Source organism: Pagrus major, chromosome 16 (assembly GCF_040436345.1).
Source record: "Pagrus major chromosome 16, Pma_NU_1.0".
In the NCBI taxonomy this organism is placed as follows: Eukaryota; Metazoa; Chordata; class Actinopteri; order Spariformes; family Sparidae; genus Pagrus; species Pagrus major.
Window position 1 is genome coordinate 2,996,415 of NC_133230.1, and position 21,232 is coordinate 3,017,646.

Sequence of the window (21,232 nt, forward strand, 5' to 3'; positions counted from 1 at the left end):
CTGTTATTGCTGACACTGCACACCTTGCTTTGGTAATCTGTATTTCAATTGCATTCCTGCAAATAAATCTAGAGAGAGAGAAGAAAGAAAGACAATAGAGACACTACCAAAAAAAGAGAGAGAGACAGAGAGGGAGAAAATGAAAAAATGAAAAAAAAAAATGATACAAGTAGAGTAGAGGGGAGAAAAAGAAACAGAAATAACTGTAATAAGAACTGTGGTGGAGGAATGAGAAAGAGAAAGACAGAAAATATATGTCGGAGTTAAGACTGACCTGCAGGCATAAAAACTCTCACTGAAATACTGAAAGTGGAAAAACAGCATGACCATAAAACTGTGTATTGTGAAGAATATGACCGCAGAGAGAAAAGAATAAACTGAAGGTGTTCACAAATTAAAGCTGAGCAGGATAACGAGGCCGAGAGACGGAGGAAATAAAAAGAAAGAGAGGAGAGAAAGCCAACGGTGGTCAAGTGAGTAAGAAAAAGAGGGGAAAGAGAGAATAAATTACTTTCACATTGGATGATTCTGATCTGCATCTGATCTTTTTTCTTGTGTTTAACAGTAACCACAATCTTTTCCCGACCCTAACTGAGTGTTTCAGTTGCCGAACCAAACTTTGGGGTCTGGTCCTTGTCCCGAAACCCCAATAGTCTGAAAAATGTCCCATTAGATTGAAAACACGACTTTGTCCGACAGCCCATTATCCCGGAAACAAGCCATTATTCGTAGACCCGTTGTTAACAATAATAAACACGTAGCTATCGTTGTGAAATGGTCACAGTTGGGTTAAGTTTAGGCATCAAAAAGACTTGGTTTGGTTTGAGTTAAAATATGTACTTTAACTTAACTTTCAGCTGATATCTGCTGTATTTTCACGATGCAGAGAATGTCTGAGTGACGACCGGCCTGAAGAAACAGACGGAAACAAAAGGCATGATGAATGGATGAAGAGGAAGGGACGAGACAAGAGACAGAGGAGAAGAAATCAGTGTGTATGATGCTGGATATGACCAGACCCTCCTTATCTACCAAACTCAATATCAAATGTGGCCCGCGAGGAATTTCCTGCAAAGAATTGTGGGTCGTGATCACACCTAGTGGCTTTTTTCTCTGTGAGTACTTTTCATGTTGATGTTTCCTCAGCTGGTGTCGCTCTCCTCCATCACCCTCACTGTACCGTCGAGGAGGAAATCAGCCCGATGGTTTGTGGTTTTATGCAGAGCTGCCGGCGGTCACACGGCGCTCTGCCTCGCTCATTCATCACCGTAATCGTCCGGCAGGAAGCGGCTGTGTGTGTGTGTGTGTGTGTGCGTGTGTGGATGTGGTGAGAGCGAGCGTCACGGCGGCGTGCGGGAATGACAGAGGAGCCCATTAGAGAGGAGCGTGACTTGTTTGTGTAACAGGTCACATTCAGATAAACCAGCAAACGCAGCACGGACCAGCGGAGCAGGGAAAACATACAGACGTTAACTCGGCTGAGGTTTCAGGCGGAGAGGCAACATTTTAACAACTTTTATTCAAACCAACATAGAGAATATATTTAAGATCAAAGACTGTCCAACATTGCAAAAGACGTCACTGGAATCAAGGTGTTAAGTAACATGACACAGAGGATTGTTGGTGCGGTTTTCTCTAGAAAGCCTTCTTGCCAGCAAGTGACCACATAATACAGACACAAAGTAAAAATCTGTACAGCTGTGTCAGACCCCTCTACCAAACACGAAACAGGCGCAGAGCACCGGTTTTGTAAATCAAGCGTGTCCTCTTTAAGAAATAAATGACGAAGAAGTGAATCAAAAAATATATTGACTGAACTTCGGCCCTGAAGGAATTAATCAGCAGAAATAAAATGACACAATCACAGAAAGAGCTCAGAGATCCACGAAGACCGAGGACACGACTGTGGAGGTTGCTCAGGGTCCTGAAAACTTTAGATTGGAAGCTGAACTGAACCAGATTAAGTGAGTAACCGTCTCCTACAGTTCTGAGTTATTACACGCTTCTGAATACAGAAAATCGATGAGGAGAAACTTTTAAATGAACTCTTTTGATGAATTTTATATTTACTTTCATTCCTCTCTCTTTTCTTTGGCTCTTTAGTATCACAACAAATGAGTTATTGAGTTTAAAATCTTCAGTATGACCCTGCTCGTGTGGGGTTTTAAACACAGTAAATCACATGAAGAAAGAGAAGATAAAACATCACCTTTTGCAACGCTACACTCTTTAATCAAGTGTTAAGTAATAACTCGAGGGTGTTTTGATTGGAAGAGTTTAAAAATTCAAGCTTGGGATTTCAGTAAAGGGAATAAAAAGGAAGAAAAGTTAACTTTTCCCTCTTGAGTTTAAATTAAAGCGAGTAAAGGAGGAAGATGTGGTAAACTGAGGGGGACTTTTGAGATTAAAGCAGAAGATGAGGAGGAACTGCTGTCCTGACTGAGGTCAAGAGGTAAACTGTCTTTTTAATAGGGTGAATGGTGTCTGTCTCAGCCACTCCGCCCCCAATCACTTGTTTCTGCACTATGTAACTTCAGTGAGTCACACAAAGTGACTATTTCTACATAATGTTGCTTTAAGATGTTCTGGAAATCAAACCAGACCTGTTTTTGATGCTATTTTTGGTCTGCGTTTTGTCGGTTGGAGTCATTTAATTAGTATAAATTTTCTTTATGGTAGTTTTTAAGTGTTAGTGGTCTGGACTGGCTTAAAAGTGCCTTCACATGTCTGTTAAGGACGAGCTGGAGAACATAGTGGAGCATTTAGTCGCTAAAGAGACCTGTAAAACCTCCACATGCTTCTCATGTATAACAGATGCTTTTCTACTTCATTTACTGGATTAAATGTTGCTGCAGTGCATGCTGGGTGTACACCTACGCCATTTAGCTGTAATAGATGCCAGGTGCCTGTTCATCTTTTTCCTTTCAGACTCATTATGGCAGGGATGAGAATCATAAGCCATGTTAATTCAACTTACTCTGCAGGATCTGATGTAAAAAGAATTTATATAATTACCATCAGTCTGGCTGTGTGAAGCAAACGCCAGCTCAGCACGCTGAAACACATCCAAACACCCTGCAAGCCATCTGCAGCTGCCAACCTGCAGTCCGTCAAACAGTGTAAATTATACAAAGCACTCCGAGTAATAAAACATGATCGAACTGCGGCGGAGACGGCTTTGCTTTCATCCCACATTAGCTGCAGCAATGCAATAATAAAGCTGCAAAAACTTGCAGCAGCAGGAAGTGGTTGTTTAACAGCTCGTATAACAGGCAACAGGAAAAAGGATCCAAATGCAGACACGGCTGCTTGAGTTATATGTTTATGTAATTCAAAAATCAATGAACGACCTCACAGATCTGTCAGAGCTGAGGGGGCGGAGGCAGGTAGGCAGGTACAGAGGTGGGCTCACCTGACAGCAACAGGGCTGATTATAAATCAGATTTGAGCGCAGGGTAAGACAAAGTCGGAGCATGTTAGCAGGCTTGTTCGTGTTGTCAGCGGGGAGACAAAATCAGGTGGCCCCCCGAAGTAGTCTAGGTCGCCTTAAGTTGCCTAAAATGACCTCAGTATGTTCACTTTTACCTGACAACAAACTCTGGGGATCATATGACCATCACAATACTCAACAGAACTGTGTCACTGTGGGAACCTTCAGGTTTCTGGCATCCACTATCCCCCAGGACCTAAAGCTGGCATCCAGCATAAACTCCATCATCACAAAGGCCCATCAGGCGACTTCCTGCACCAACTCTGTACCAGCCGAACCTCCTGAGGAGCTGCGGATCCAGTTCTACTCTGCCATGATCTGTTCTCTGTTCATCCATCACTGTCTGCTTTTGGATCGGCCACCAACCAGAACAGGAACAGATCGCGACGGACATTCAGGACGGCAGATAAACTCACCTCCATTCACGGCTTACCGTAAGCATCCATTGGGTACTGAAAACGCTTTGTCATCTTTTTTACTACAACAGTATCATGTTTCTCACTCTGCCCTCAGCATCCAGCATCATATCTTAATAATATCTTTATCATATCATGTTGGGAATCTTTACAGTAATTATCAAGCCTACATTAAGTTTGAAAGTTTTAAAATCTTTAATTACATTTATATATTTTTTATATTTACACCAAAAATAAAGCATACCCTCCTCGATTGTCTATTTTACTCTAAATAGGACCATAATTTATAAAATGAATGTGTGTTAAAGAAGACTTGAAACTCTTGAAACTGTGAGAAGTAGGGTCATTTTCTCATAAGCTTACATACAATTAGACTTCTTTTTGAAACCAGTGCAGCCCCCGAGTAGAGTCAATCGGTATGACATGCAAGAAAGGTCCCAGGCAGGAATCATGAGGCTGCCTCCATTAATCTTAATCGACGACACAAGCAGCAGACCCAGCGAGGCCGCTCCGACGCCTCCGTCTGTCACGTGACCACATTGCAGCGTTCCCTGGAGACCGCTGCAGGTGTCACCATGATGGGTGGCAATCGAGCAATACCTCAGCGTCGGCGTTGGTGTGGGAAGTTTAATCCTGAATGCTGGAGGAGAATCGTGTGTGTGCATGTGTGTGCGTGGGCGCGCTCAAAACTGCACCTGATTAAATTATTTTTGTCGAGTTGTAGTTCTTTGTTACACACACACACACAAACACACTCACACAGAGCAGCAGCAGCAGTCAGAGTGATGGATAGACGCTCAGTTGGCTCCAGCAACAATAGCTGGACTGAATTAAAGGATCTAAACTGGACGGCTTGCTCGCGTGCGCTGGGATCTGACTATTGACTGCGATCCCACATGAATGAGAAAATGAAATAACAATAAGAGCGAGCGAGCGGCGGCAAGCGGCGGTGAGGGAGGACCTGCTCTGTTCATGGCAGACGTGGAAGGAGCTTGTATCAGAGCGCTGCTAAAAATAGAAACAGTGAGAGAGAGAGAGAGAGAGAGAGAGAGAGAGAGCGCCGGGCACGAAACAAGACTGTGAGAGGAGATAAAATATACCGAGTTAAGAGAGGAGAGGCTTAGATCAGCTTGTTCTGAGGTACTCCATTCTCTCTAATGACTGTGAGGTAAACAAACACACACACAGTCGTGTTTCCATCACTTCACATTACGCTGACTAACATTCACTTCCTGGAGACTGAACCCAACTTTAACTCTTTAAGTCTTCTCCTTTAAATTTAATGAGTGACATTATGTGGACATTACATTAGTCTCCACACTGTGACCACGTCAACAGATTTATGTCACCACAACATGAGTGATACACGTCTACACACACACACACACACACACACACACATAGTATACTGTATTATGCATGTAGTGTGTGTACAGCTTGTTGTCACTCTGTCTCTTGGCCCCATGGCACATCACTAACAGGCCTGAGGGACTGATGGGGGACTGAGGTGTCCCCAGGTGTCCCCAGGTAATCCTGTCCGCCATACACACAAACAAAGAATGGCAAACCAAGAGGGAACATATACAAACACACACACACACACACACACATACAGTGACAACAAATGTCACACATATAGTATGTAAGTGAATAAACATGTTAACACGTGCGTTTGTGATGTATTCACTGCACGTGAGGATGTGCAGCAGCAGAAATATCAACATAAACAATTAAAGCATTTTTATGATATTTCATATCTTTCCTGTTCTTTCCTGACAATGTTAATTAGTCGCACTGTTCTCCAAATAACCTCATTTTGTGTTCAAATTAAAAAAATTGAAGCCGCTGCTGAAATGATGTCTGGTTGCGATGGAGCGCTCTGGGAATCTCCTTGGGGCGCTGCTGGTCCTGACGGCTTGGGTCGTCAGGTTTTGCATCGATTTACAAAGACAAATAAATGTTTTTTCTTTTTTCTCATAGAAGCAACTTCGAACAACACAGGAAAAACCGTGAGTTTACTCCTTCATTTAGTCTCTATTGGAAACATGAAAGCTGATAGAAACGGTGCCAGGCTGCCAGCCCGGCTGGATCGCCAGTCAGCCTTCATTTCCTGGGGGATTTCGTGCCCGGTGGCAGACAGAACAGAGGAGCACAGTGAAAGTGGAGTTTATAGGCGACCAATCTAAACGCAGATGCTGCTAATTTTCTAGTATTTTCTTCATAATGAGTCGTTAAAGCAAAAAAGCTCGTTTAACCAGTTTAAATGAATTCAGAGGAGGCCAGTCATCACATTTAAGGAGCTGCAGTCAGTGGATTTTTTAAAAATGTTTTACTGGAGCGATTATTTAATGTGTTAATCAGTGAATTGTTCTGGCAGTAAACACACACATGCTCAGAGCTCATTGGCCTTTACCGCTGCAGCATTATACAAAGCCTGCTTAAAGAACAACATGTGGACTCGGCTGCGTCCGCCTCCTTCAAGAGCGTGTTAGTTTTTCTCTTTTCTGGCAACGAGTCCACAGAGAAAATCCTCCCTCGTCTTTCTTTAATGCTGCTCCGACTTCTCTCCGCAGAGACAAACACAGGAGGAAGAAATGGGTTACTTTTTCCTCTTAACTCCAGCGATTCATTATTTACCAGACGGGGGAGAGAGAAGAAGAAAATGAGACTGGCGTGCACGGATGACTTGCTCTCCTCTCTGCTGCACCTCGGCTCTAATGCTCCTGCCGACTCCCCGCGGTCGACCCAGCCGTGCACCAACACACACACACACACACACACACACACAGTCGCACAATGACGCTCCCCTATAGACACATATACGACTCTGATCCGCTTCGAAGCTCGCATTCATTTAGACGCACTGAAGCACTTACACAGGTACTGAAGTGTATACACTGTATGTGCCGAGTTCATGAGTTCAGTCCATTAATCCCTTCATTGGAATTTATTTAGATTAATGTTTTTCCTGATATAAAAATATTGAATTAGTGTAAAATGTGAGTCAGTAAAGTGCAGATTCTTTAGCTTTTGTAAGGGCGATTACATTCGACTCTTCTTTTTAACACAGTCCTGCTGAAGGGTCCAATTTTTAGGAATATGAAGCTTGACAGTCACCTTGTGAGGCAGCTGGATTCTTGATATCAAGTTATCTCAAGAATCTGTCTTACCGGACTTCAAACTATACGCTTGAGGCCGAACAACAGCGGTTCAACCAATCAGCGTCCGGCGAGAGAAGCGACTGTCCATTTGAAAACAGCGATGTTAGGTTTAGGCACCAGATGACTTCTGGAAACCTCATAGTTTGGGTTACTACTTCATTCACATTAGTGGACCTTAAATACAATAATAGCCACGTCATTCATGTAAATGAGGGAATGACTCGCTGTCTCACCTTCAAGGAACGAAGCTTTGCAATCAAAAGCAGGTCTGATACCTTCTATAATAATAATACGGACGATATGAGCAGATAATGTAAAGTTTCTTCTGTGTACCAGCTTTATAACTCGTTGTTGACAGCCCCTGCTACGTCCCTCTTACATTATATTCACTTGATTGATGTAGATTTATTCATGTCTTTCTTCTTTTTCTTCTGGGTTTATTTGCTTGACAGGTTTACTTGATAATGTTAATTCATCGTCGCTGTTATTTTTTTTGCTTTGTTTTTCTTTTCTTCTGTAGTTGTGTTTTTAATATTGTTGAAAGGGAGATGTGGTGGGACGACGGTGTCCAGGGAGGGTACTTTTACTTTGTGTTTTGATTTGCTTAAGAAACAAAATGTGAATAAAATATTTGAGAAAAACCAGGTTAGGGAACGATGTGGCTGGATTTATATCACTGTAAACTGAGTGCATTTGGATTTGGACTGTTGGGCGACCATAAGAAACATCGGACATCACCATGAAGACATCACACTGGCCTCTGTGACCGCGGCATTAATTATTTTATATATTAAATCATGTAAACTTCACTTTGTAACTTCACCCGCTCTTTATCTCTATTCAAAGAAGCTGCTCACCATTATGTTTGTAACATACCGGCACACACACACACAACTCACCCATAACCTCACACTTCATCTTTCAAAGATTCATATGCACACACACACACACACACACACACACACACGGCGTATGCGTGACTGCACACACGCAGCGGGTCCTTTCATCTCTTCGGGACACACTCCTGTGCACAAACACTGGAGTTTTATTCATTATTAAAAAACCCAGATCTCCTCAGAAACACTTGACACAGAGAACGAATCTACAGAAGGGAAGGAGGTAACAGAATGTTTTATACTCATATATAAATATATTAAATCTTACTGCAACATAATGGGAAAGTTCTGAGTGTTAAACAGGCTGAAAATAAACAAGTAGAATAAATACTTATTGCTCTGATCGGGTCGCGACTCCTTCAGTTTGAAACATGTCAGCAGCTTCTACAGACGCTTCTTCTCTTTGTGCTGCATGATCGACGCTCACAAAGCTCAGCATCACTTCTGGAGTAAAAGGAAAAATCTGTCAGCCAGTAAAGACTACAAGCTTGTGTCTCTGCCCTTCTCAGGTGGAGGTGTGACAAAAGTAAAATAGTGAGGGCTGACAGGAATTGGCAGGGATCAAATGAATTGATTTGAGGTCGTGGCTGAGATCTTTTGATTCCTTTCAAGTTTACAAGTGAGCGACTGCAGAACTCACGAGGAAGCAGCTGAAAATCTTCTGTTGCTCCTTTGTTATACCAATCTTTATCTACCGATTTGAAAAACGTATATGCTGTTTATGTCTGTGTGCACTTTAGCCACACTGGCTGCTTGGATCTCTGGTAGCGCCGGTCAGTCGGTCCAACACTGTGGTATAAAGTAAAATATCTCTACAACTGCTGAATGGATTCTCCTGCAATTATGCACAGACATTCATGGCTCCCAGAGGATGAATCCTACAAACGTTGGTGATTGACTCCTCAACAACTAATGCTCAAATTCTTGTCAGCATGCTTTTTCCAAAAAAACTTGGGCCGCTGTGGTTCTTCTGACTTCGCCTGTTCGATATCAAATTCATAACGAGTGTGTATTTACATAAAACAATAAAGTTTTGTGGTATTTTAAGCCAAAACATGATCTTTTCCTGACCCTGAAGTGTAAATTGTGACATGAAGAAGTGTAGAGTTACAAACTATCCATGGTTTACAGAAACGTACATTGCCAACATTTATTCTGGCAACTGATTGGATCATCACTGCTTTGAACTTACTGTACCAAGCGTGTCTGTTAACATGCTATCTGTGCATTTAACTCAAAATAGCTTTAACTTGAGCCACGTAATGACGTGAAAGTGAGCTTGAACAGCTGAGATGTCCTAAAATGGCCAACATACAGCGGATAAAACCGTTTGATTTATTTTAATTTAGTAGGACAACCTTTTTTTCTCCATCCAACACTTTTGTCTTCTGGTGTCGCGGGGCTACTAATGAGGCTTTAAACATTTCATTTAATTTACTGTATTGTTGTTGAGGGATTCATCTACAATCATTTGCAGAGGTCACATTTGACCGCAACGGACCGACAGAGACGAGAGGAGCTCTAAGTCACTTTGGAGCGCAGCACTAATGACTGCGATCATGTGAGAGGGTGTAATTGTTTCCACAGCCCGCGGACATCCTGCTCCTGTAAGCTCAGATTCGGCCCGCAGCGTTTGTTCAACCTTCTTTTACGATAAGCCAGTTAGCCCGCGGCTACGTTTTACATTCCTATTTTTAGCTTTGGAAAGTTGGGACTAACCCTGCTGCCTAACGAGGCTTCAGCCTACTTTAGATTGTATCGCAGTGAAGTGATAGCCACGGACTACACCACCCTCAGGCCTTGGATTTATATAATGTCCCAGAATGCCTTTAGCCCGGGGCTACGTGTAATAGATACAAATATAGAAACAAAAGTTTGCTGAACCAAATCTGAAACATACATTCAGATTTTTCCTTTCTGTCATTGTGCAAATAATGTCAAGACCACTGTGACTACATCGTCTGTCTGTTAGCGCTACGTAAGTGCTCTTAATGAATCTACTTGAAGTGTGAATGAGAAAGAGATGCTTGTAGAAGAGTCGGCTGTAGCCTGAGAGCACACAGATGGCCTCCGAGTGTATGTGGAAGAAAAATCCTGAAATATACTTTGCATAGCGTGACGAGCAGAAATAGCGTAGAGTATTTTTGGTACGCGGTGAAGATGATGTTGTGCTATTTCTGTGTATAAGATCTTTATTAGATTTTATTTATTAGCATGAGGGAAGAGCTTTTTTCACAGGTGGGAGTGAGAGCAGAAGCAGCTTCGTCTCAGCGATCGATTAATTATCACGTTAACTTTGTTCCTCTGTGAGTGAGCGGAGCGAGGATGGATGGAGCTTTTGGAAAAAGCTTCGCCTCAAAGCGAGCGGCTGGTCAACAGCCTGTTCTGAAGAGCTTCTGACAACTCTGGTGGCTAGTGGCTGATTACAACATCATCATCATCATCATCATCAGCTGAGTGTGAGGGAAACGGCAACACAGATGAAATAGTACCCAGATATTTCAAGTAGCATCAAGTAACATCACAAAGGAAAAAATACTCCACGTCAGTCCCCGTCGATGGGCTGACAAACAGGCAGTGGCGTGGAGGAATGAAAGAAAAGTGATGAAGCTAGAGGATGAGTCATTCTGCATTGTTTTCTGAGCATTTATACTGCTGCATTTTACTTATTTTTGTTATTTTCATTCTTCAGTTGTCACTGGAGTGCAGGAAACAATCCTTGAATCTCAATTTTTTCAGGTGTAGGACCCTCAGAGCCAGCTTTGGCTGAAATCCTCCCTATTTCTGAGGTCTCGAGGTTGGCAAGTACAGCCTGAACCTAACCCCGACATCTGCACAGTGTTTTCACAACATGGAGTTGGAAATAAAGCCTAAAGAAATGTAAAGTTTCAACATCTCAGGTAATGTAGTGGAGTCAAATGTACAGTATTTCTGTCTTTCTGTCGTGCAGTGAAAGTGGAGCTACAACTTTTCCTTCCTGTCGTCATGCTTTAAAAAAAAATGCCCTTAACTGTTCCCAACACTCACAACCTCACACACGCAAGTGAATCTGCTTCAGTGCACAGAAGGAAGTGTGAGTGTAAACACACACACACACACACAGACACACACACACACACGCACGCGTGCCTTTATTGTCCGTCACATGAATAATCCAATAGCGGGCTGGCTGGTAAAAGCCTGGCGGTTCTGCAGGCTGTACCCCTGAAATCTGTCCCTCCCAGCACACAAGCTGTCTCAAAAACCCAGAGCAGCATGCGAAGCCTCCCAGCAGACGCCTCTAACAGCCCCTCCTCATCCAGAAAAACACAATTACCGACCCTGTTTATGTTTTTATTTACGCCTCCAAAACTCTGCAGAACAAGACACCGAAGATGAAACAGCCAGGTTCCTCGACTTCCTCCAGGTTTGTTTGTCTGCAGGTTTGTGTGTGAAATCAGAATCAATTTAGTTGCCAAGTATGAAAATATTGAGGTTTTGAGGCAAGGATGTACTGAACTGAGTCTATTTTTACATTTTAACCAGAAAAAAATTAATATAAAAAGGTGACATAAAGTGAGGAAGGTGAGCACTGGTGGTCCGAGATGTTTGGGTGAAGTCTCAGTCAGAGCACAACTTCCTATATTTCCAGATGAAATCGGACTTCTCGGTTGGCACGTCAGCGTTTCTGCTCACGTTGTTGGGCCTTAATTATGTAAGAAAAAGCATTTATAGTAAATTTAGTTTGTTTTCATGGATTCTGTCGCTACTGTTGTCTTTCTTTTCTTGTAAGATGAATACATCTTGAGTTTTTTTAGATTCCCATCATGTTTTGGGTGATAGTGTTGCCATGGTAGCCTGGCTGTAGCCTCTTTTTTTAGTTTTTTTTAGTTTTTTCTTTTAGTTTTTGTTCAGATTTTGGCTGCTGCTTTGCTGCAGGAAAGTTCCCGCTGCATGCCAACAAAACACTTCCTGTTTGCAAGGTAACAAAGGATGTAGACACGACTATCAATGGATGATTTTCATACTGGGAAAAAAAAAAAAAAAAACGTGTTATGCCATTATCTGGAAAGTTTAAATCTCGCAGCTTCTGGCAAAATGTGTACGATGTCTTCACGGTCAGATCTGAATGAGAAAGCAACATTAGAATTACATGCTGTTTGTCCTCCGCTGCTGTGAAATGTTAAACTCACACTACATCCCTGAACCAGACACATGTGTGCACTTTAACTGAACTTAGTGAACAAAGTGATTCAGGCTGTAATGAATAATCATTAGCAGCAATGAGGGGGGAAGTTTCTACTAACAAAGAGAAAGCTGCAGCTTTGGGACTTAAGTATAACAAGTCCTGCAGACACGCTGAAGCAACAAGAGAGAAAACAGCAGATCTGCAGTTTTTTTCTGAAGGTAATAGTTCTCTTTAAGACAGCTGAAGAGGCGTTAACGGCCTTTGGGGAAGTAGTAAAAAGAAGAGCCACACTTTGCAGAGTACTTACATAATAGGAGCTCTGGCGACTGGAGGTTTGTGTACTACGACTGTGAAACCCTACGACTGCCGCGGCACACTCGGGCTCCTGCTGTGCTGCTGCGTCTCTTCATTTTCTCTGTTTACCTCTGCCACTAACACTAATGTGATGCTTGTGAAGGTGAGGACCAAATGAGCTGTGTCTGTTCACCTCCTGATACAGGAGCTCGTTCTGCCGACTTAAAGTTACAGTAAGCAAAAGTGTGGCTGTGAGACGCTGCAGACTCTTCAAGGGACGAATTCTGTGTCCAGCAAATCTAGAAACAGCTGGACATGCATGATGGCCGAACCACTTCTTCTTCTGCAGGAGCAACACTGGCTGCTCCACGTTCATGGAAAAAAACAGCTGTTAATGAATAAAGTATCGACGTCTGTTCAATCTGGACAGCTCTACTGATGTAACAGAGCAGAGACGACGACCAGAGCCAGAGCTGATTAAGTTTGGCTGTTAAGACAGTTTGGTCCTCTGAGTGTGTTAACAGCTGTCAGTTTAAAAGAATTCAGGGAAATCAAGTCTTTTCGATATTGAGAAACAGTTTGCTCACCGGGACCACTTACGTCCAAAAAGGTTCCTGATGCAGCTCTTAAATTAACGAATGGATAAGGAAGGCTGACGTGAAGAGAGCCGAACGTTTTCTGACAGATAGATTGTGATATTTTCTATTTTCTTAATTTCCAAAGGAGCAGAAGGCCTGTAATACAGGATGCGTTCAGATCCACCACAGATACTTTAAGGACTAGAGAATTTGTCTATATTTCAGGCTACTAAAAGCATCCGGAGTGGAGCACCAACAGTCTAAAGATCACCAAATATTTATCATCTGGTCTTTACTTTCCAGCCTTGTTTTTCTGCATCCTGACGTGTCCTGTGAGATTTAACCTGCAGACTTGGCTGAAATCACTCAGCAGTATCGAGCTTCTGGCTGAAAGTCTAGACTGAACCGCTGTGACCTACTACAGTTTTCAATTACATCTATGAGTGCAACTTAAAGGATCTAGACTCTATGTATGCAGCGACAAAGACTTTTATTTTGAAAGAGAGGAAGAAAACGCAAACAGAAGCAGCTCATCAACATGTGCATACTTTATATGCTCCGGTAATTCTTCACAAAGAAAAGCTGAGCCGGTACAAAGAATACAATACATTTACAAATTGCACACCTGCACTGGACTATTGTGGTCTTTCTGGAGTGTGTGCACGTCACGCTGAAAAATGTTTTTGCCCTTTTTACCAAATTGTAAATCAGCAAAAAAGACAAAACAGCATCAGATTCACCTTTTCTGATCTCGCCGATGAATTATGAATACAGTTTTCAAACAACTCTCTTCGGACACAATATCAAAACAGCATCGACGCCAACGCAGCGATGAAGAGCTTCACAAACACCTCGTGGCATTAGTTAAAAGCTTCACGAGTGGAAATGAGTCATGTGCTGCCCAAGAAACACAGTGAACTGTTCGCTACAGACAGATTTTAGGAGCTAAGTGCAGCAAAACAACTTGGTCTCATGAGAAGTGCACTTGCATCTTGGATTTGTAGATTTGCTTATACTTCCTACACTGCCATAAGATTTTACCTGCAGTGCACGTTAAAGGGATAGGTTGGGTTTTTATGAAGATGGGTTGTATGATACTATTACCTACATGTACAGCAGTTCGTGGTGAGCATCTGGTTTACTTGCGGTGGTTTTATATAACCACCAATGTTCCCAGACGGCCACCACAGGCGCAGCCTCTCGCTTGATTTTCATAATTACCGGTAATCTAGCAGCTACAAGTGGCGGCCTGTAGAGTTTCCTTTGTGAAGGAACAAAAGCACGACTAGATGATCATCGTGTCTCGTATGAATTCACAGAAGCAGCCACCGAACAACCACAGCCACTGTACACTGAACAAATGTATCAGGCCGCCCTCATCTATCTTTTTAAAATGATTAAAGGTGAGCTGCTTGAGCCCATCTGATAAATCTATAGGAACCTCTGCAGCAGCCGAATGAGAAGCGTCCAACGGGCTGTTTGCATGATAAGTAAATGCATTTTAACACAGAGTCAGAGCGGGACAGAGACACTCATGAGACTGAGAGCGAGCTGCAGAGAGAAAGCAAAGTGCTGATGGAGGCACATTGGTGGACAGACATTATCACATGAGTGACAGGGCGAGTTAAGGCTGACACACATTCTGCTCTTGTCTCAGAGTCCCAGAGGCCACGTCCGAGCTCCCGCTACAAGTTGTTTATCTTCATCACGGCGGCGCTCGAGCAGCTGTCACGCATCCCGGGAACAAAAAGAAGCTCGGAGGAGAGGAGGAGGAGGAGGAGCAGCTCTGCCCACATCGCTATTTCTGTTCAGTGTTTACATGAAGGTACCGCCGGGTCACATTCCTGCTGCACACAGCAGAAAACACAACAGTGTCCATCTCGACAATTAACTCAGCTTCGCTGTTCTCTGTGTTGACAGGACAAGAGCCCGTATCTCATCATGATGCTAGTTTTACTTTTTAAATCATTGTAAAACTTCACTTAGCAGATTTGTATGTAACCTGCTGCTGTTTAATCTGAATCACACGCTGGGGACGCAATAAAAATGAGCACCCTGCCCTTTCTACCTAATTACTGTTTTCCAAAATACATCTTTTAATCAAACCCAAAGTTTTTTCTCAGGAGTTGATGAGGACAGTCGCTCATATCCCAGTCAGGCAAAAGAAAAATGCTCCACAAGGTCTGCAGAAATAGAGCCAGAGTTTCCACATCTACTGTTATACTTATCTCAACTCTACAGAGAGGAACCTGTAATATAAAATTCAGAAAGGCTTTGTGCTGCTTTATTTTAAGGGTCACTAACCCAAACAAACAAACTGTGAATTAATTGGAAGCTTTAATTACAGGGCTGTGGTTTAGTCAGAGCACAGCAGGTCAGCTGGACGTGACAAACTGTGAAGTTACATACAGCTGTTCAAATCACACCAATCTCTGACTGATTAGTCCCACTGTCGGTTCCAGTACGGCCGATACCAGTCAGCCTCGTCGATGAATAAAAACAATGCTGACTTCTTCTGGTCCAGCCTGCATGAAAACTTATTTTGGTGTTTGAGCTACTTGACACACACACTTTCCTCGCTGCATGCTTCTCTGCCCTCCTTATAGACGAACAAAGATGACTTATTTCGTTTTTTCTATTGGAGTTAGAATTAAGTGTGTTTCATGACGATAAAATCACCGTTTCTGCAGGTGGAGTCTGGTGGCTTTGGCGAGCAGTTGTTTTCGAGTTCACACTGAGGTTTTATCTTAATAAGGAACCTTTTCAAAATGTTCTCAGACACTTAAAAATAAAAATCTGAGCCTGTCACATCAAAAAACAAGCAGTTGGATGCACTTTAACGATGCACAACTGCACTCAGGGATTAAAGTGCAGACCCCGTTTTGCAGCTCACGACTGGTCACAGTAGTCTCACTCAATAATGTCCCAATTTTAAAAATTGTTGTCCCACATCCAGGTTGAAAAATACCAAAGTTACCGTTCACAAGACATGATCAACACAGATCTGATATAAATGTGGCATTACTGTGTCACTGAGCAGAACGTTGGAGTTAAAGCCAGACTGAAGCTAGTGCACATAGATCGATACGCAGCCATCACTTCCTTCAGGCATGGACAGATATCTGCAGCCTGCATCTGGTTCATTTCCATCAGCCAACAGCGATCAATGAGTTTTATTTCAATTAATATCCATTGTTTCTCAGCAGGATGGCGCCAGGCACTGATCAATATCCATTCTGAATCTGTTTGCATGACGACACACACTCACACACACCTGATCGCTGATATTCTCCAGGTACATTCAGAATATGCAGGTGTATGTTTCACAATGCAGCCACACAGCAGACGGAGATGAAGGTCCATCAATAAATTATAGTCTGTAAACTATGAACTTAAAACAAACACAGGATGAAAAAGTGCCGCTCGGAGCGAGGAGACTGCCTGCTAGGACGTCGGTGAGAACTGGCTAAAGGGCACGGGACATAATGAGGCAACCGGCATCGCATGTATAATTTATTGCGTTTGAGGCACGCTGAGAAAAAAGACCTATTGAGCCGAGAGAATATGAAGTATGAAAAAGAAGTTCAGGACAAGTAAACAACAGCGGACTTGTTATGAGAGAAGAAGCAGAAGGGAACATGTGTGAAGGAGAGAAAACGCCAGGCCTGAGTCTGTACTTTTAAATCCTCAACTAGCTTCTCCTCAATCCCTGATTTTCCTTTTAGATTTCCCATTAGACACCTCAGTCTTGTCTAATAAAGTCTGGTCTGCCTCATTCTCAGGTGACTGACAGCTGAAGTGCTTCAAGGCTGGGACGGACGTTTACATCTCCTGGTTTTAATAATCAGCACGAAAGATGAAAAACTGTGCTAGAAAATATCAGGTTCAAGAAGCCTGTGGACATAAAAGGAGAGAGAAAACACCTACGACTGCATCCAACAAACCAAACGAGCAGACGACCGTAACATTAATCTGTCCTGTGTAGGACACCTTACCCTTTTCCGCAGGTTGCAGGTGAGGATGAGGTTTCGGGAGAAGGAGTTGGCGAAGGCCGTGTAAAACTCCAGCACCTTGAGCAGGGCTTCCCTCTTGATGACGTGGAGGTCGCAGTACGTTAGCGCTCTGACGTTAGCGCAGGCGTGCGCCAGAGTGGTTTCTTTCCAGAAGACGTCACCAAACACGTCACCTTTACCTGAGGACGGACAGGAAGAGGAGGAAGATCAGAGTTAGACAGAGCAAATTAATTATTGATACTTCAATTGTGGCACATCAGAGAAGGTGACACCTCGGCTAGAAATCTAATCAGGAAGTTGAGTGTGGAAGAATTTATGACAGATTCTGCCATAGATGTGATGAGGTTACGATAGTGAACTAAATGTCTCTGGGTTTGGACTGTTGGTCAGATAAAACAAGAACATTTTTACTGTTTATAGCAACAAGCGGCTCCTCAAGAGGCGCACGTAGCTGCTGTAGCATGCTATCTATCAGAACTGAAGAGTATATGTCATAGAAAGAAGAGCAAAGAACGACACTTGAAGATGTTTTCACTCGTCTCTCAACTGACCTCAGTGAGAGTTTGATTTATCAGCTGGCGGCTCTGCTGGTGGTCGCTCTCTCCTCCTGTTGATCTGATGGCTGAAGCTAGCCCGTGATGGACAGATGGTTTGTATCTTTTGAAAGTGCCTGCCCTTTTTCCAAACAGTTTCAAAGGACAACTTCCCAGATGGTTCTGGTTAACAAACCATCTGGCACCTCAGAATAGTTAGTTCAAATAAATTAATATAACAAATAACTGGCAGATTAATTGAAAAAGGGTTGAAGCCCTACAAGTGTCAACTATAAGACATAAAATTATTTACAATAAACAAGTGTGAAAATGGTTTTGGAGATATAAAGCTCTTTGTGAGGAACTGTATGAAGTCCAGAAAAATCCCTTCACCACGGCACAGCAGCAGATTATTATTATTCCAAGACTGCTTACATCATCACTTTAAACGACCAACCGCCAATCTAAAGTGGGCATAATTGCAGGTTGTCTGATTTGGAAAGTGACCAAAAAAAATCTTCTGACGCAGCTCCACTGATTCGGCCGTCAGACAGGATGTTTCAGGTGCTGTTAGATGAAATGATGAGCACTTAACACAAGTTGGACCTCTGCAGCGTGATAGGAAGCATCATGCAAGTATATCAAGTCGACTCAGAGAGCTGTCTCGGATTTTAAGGGTTGTTTGTGTGGATAATAGAGCCGATCAGTACAGCTGCAGCTCACTAAGCAGAAGACGTGCTGAAAGTCTAACGATGAAGTTTGAAAATAAGGGTGTGATGGCAGAGGAAAAGAAGACCTCCCATCATATTGATTATCAAATTAATGTGTGAAATGTTAGAATATCAGGATAAAAGGTTGGAAGAAAGGAAGCTCATGCAACATTAATGATTTACAGGATGGTGCTGATTAGCTGCGCGGACATACGTTGACTGTAAGTCATTAAAAATAAACCATCTGCATCTCCGCATGAACCGCACACTTCCTCTCTGTTCTTCTTCCCTTAGCAACACCATACCTGGCCCAGTCCTTAGCAACCAGAGGTGCTGATATAACCACCATCAGATCTGATATCAAGCGGAGAGTAACAACAGGTACATCGGCTATATTGTCAGTTTCAGATCCGACATAATCCGACCGGAATGGAAGTGAGAAAACATGGCAGAGGACAAGGAAAAAGAAGAAGTGCTCGGTTAAACTGATTCACAGCAGAGTGATGCTTCAGCCTCCGCTGTTAATTAATGCCGAGATGAAAAAAGCTGGAGGAAAGTGGTGTAACTGAGAACAAAAGGCAGGTAGAGCCATTAAAAAATCTGCATTAAGAGGTTGATTGTCCACCGACTGGATTAATCCATCTCATTTAGCTGCTGGAGGTTTGGCAGGACTTTTTTGGAGAGCTGTCAGTCACAGTGAACACCGCTGTGAGGTTCAGGAGAACATAAAAAGCTTCTCTCTCTGAACTTTCATCGCAAAACCCAACTGACATTCGAAGTTGTGTCACACCGGAGCAGTTCTTCACGTCCATCAAACAGTGTGGGCAGAAACACGAGTCTTTCTTTGGATTTCAGTTAATGACGTCTGATTCTTTTCATCATCCGTCCGAACACGGTGACTTTTACTGCTCGCTGTAACCACAGGGTTCAACTTCTGTTAAAACTAATTGAAATGGAAAATTAAAATATTCTTTGCATGCATCATGATTTCTTTGCAGGTGTGAGCAAAGATATATAAAAAAAAATAGCCAGTGGTTTGCTCGAGGACTTTATATTATCAAAGTCAGGTGCTCTTGAAGTTAAGGGTCAACACATGAGAGGAAAAAAACAAACTTCAGGCGCTGGACTGTGGAAGAGGAATAAAAATACTGGAATTAGGTTAAAAAGTCTTTATTTAAACCTTGGCTACACCAGTGTCAACCTTGAAGGTTTTCATCGGGGTACAAAGTCCTCCATGCAGAAAAGCTGTGGATGCTTTTAGACAAAACAATCTTGTTTTATTGCATCTAACCAAAACCCATTCAAAAAACATCGGAAAGAGCAAAGATGTTGACTCACCTCCAGGTTTTTTTGGCCTCATCCCTGCAGCACTCTGTCAGGTAACCTTTAGATTTATCAGTTGTTGAATCCATTAATACATTCATGTTTTTGTGCGTCTCGACAGAAAAAGCGCCGTGTTTAAAGGGAATGACAGTAACAAATGTGATTCTCCATGACTGTCTCAGCCTCTAACACATAAAATATAATAATTAATTCTTTCTGGTTCCAACCCAAACCCAAGTGTGTGCACGGTGCCCTTGGCCACAAAATCACCAAACCTGTCCCAGTGCCTTGGCCCTCGCTCAATGCACCGGGCACGGCACCGAGCTCGTTCATTAATGAAAACAGAGCCCATTGTTCTCTCGTGTTCATTATCAATTACCCTCTTCACATTTGTGCGTAGTTTGCTTGTTTTTCCAAAGAAAATGTGCTTATATTAAAATTGCTGAATAGATTTTAACATAATGATATTTATTTTGCACAAACACAAAAATAAGCTGAAGCACTGACCGTCTCAAACCAACTGCAGCCACCTGGACACTTGACTTATCAACTGCCAGCATAAATTACCCGGATGTTAATCACCCGGCGCAGACCAACACGTGTTTACACTTGTGAGCGTCTCCGGGGCAACAGTTGTTTTGATAATAACGAGAGGATGAAGAATTAAAATCGTCGGCAGCAGCGAATGTGTCGCACTTCATCAGAAGCTGGAGAGGTGAGTGTTTTGTTAACGAGAGAAACTAATCTAAACTAAAGTGAGGCATAAAATACAGCAAGTAAGAGAAAATGTTATCAACTTTTTAATATGTAGAAAATGGAATATAATGTTGCTTCTATAACACTTTTCCCTGCTGAGATCCAGTCACACTTCGGCTGTAATAGACACAAAAAAAGTCAAATCTGGGCTAATCAGGACTCAAATCTGTGTCGAACCTGCCACAACCATCAGCTCAGCAGTTTTTCTGACAGCTGACCCGGATACAATGTGACGAAAAGCAGTCCGCACCGTCTACAGGCTGTCACTAACACCCTGAGTAACACACGTACAGCCGCCGCATGCTGCCAAAATGCCGACAGAGTGTGTGAGTGGATCTCATCTCCTCCTCTGCGCCCCTGAGGGCTCCTTTCTCTGCGAACATCCAACAGGCAGCAGGGCTCGTCTGGAATGAGCTCCCCTGAGATCCGCAGCTCCTCGCCAATTAGCCGTCTGGATGTGGACGCGGTCACACGGGCCAGGGGTCGGAGGAGGAGGTGGTGGTTGTGTGCGCCGTGCGTGGCACTGACAGCGGGGTTAAACATCACGGCGAGGACTGTGAGGATGTGTTGGGCGGAGTGGATGCTGTGATCCGTGTCGCCCGGCTGCTGATCACTCACCCTCAACCAAAATTAGTGCTCATATTATTCTGCCTGACTGCTCGCTGGGACACAAAAGGTCTGTCTCTCTCATGTAGAGTACAAGTGATTATTTTAATTCAGTCGTGCTTCCTCACTCGTCGCTTGGTTTGGTTCGTTGCCTGCCAGACTGCGAAGACGAGGTCAGCTTCAAGCTATTTACAGTAAACTAGAGTTAGAGCAACTAGTTGGTTAATTGAGGAAATAATTGTCACTTCAGTCGATGATGAAAGCAATCGTTAGCGGCAGCCCTACAGT

At 43.0% G+C, this 21,232-nt stretch overlaps 1 protein-coding gene across 1 annotated transcript in view; it reads right to left on the reverse strand.

The window, feature by feature from the left end:
• Positions 1–21,232, reverse strand: part of kcnh5b (potassium voltage-gated channel, subfamily H (eag-related), member 5b) — a 128,614-nt gene that overhangs the window by 8,298 nt on the left and 99,084 nt on the right. Inside the window, exon 12 of the mRNA XM_073483629.1 lies at positions 16,999–17,195. Within this exon, the coding sequence (XP_073339730.1) occupies positions 16,999–17,195 (197 nt within the window). The remainder of the gene's footprint in view (positions 1–16,998; positions 17,196–21,232) is intronic.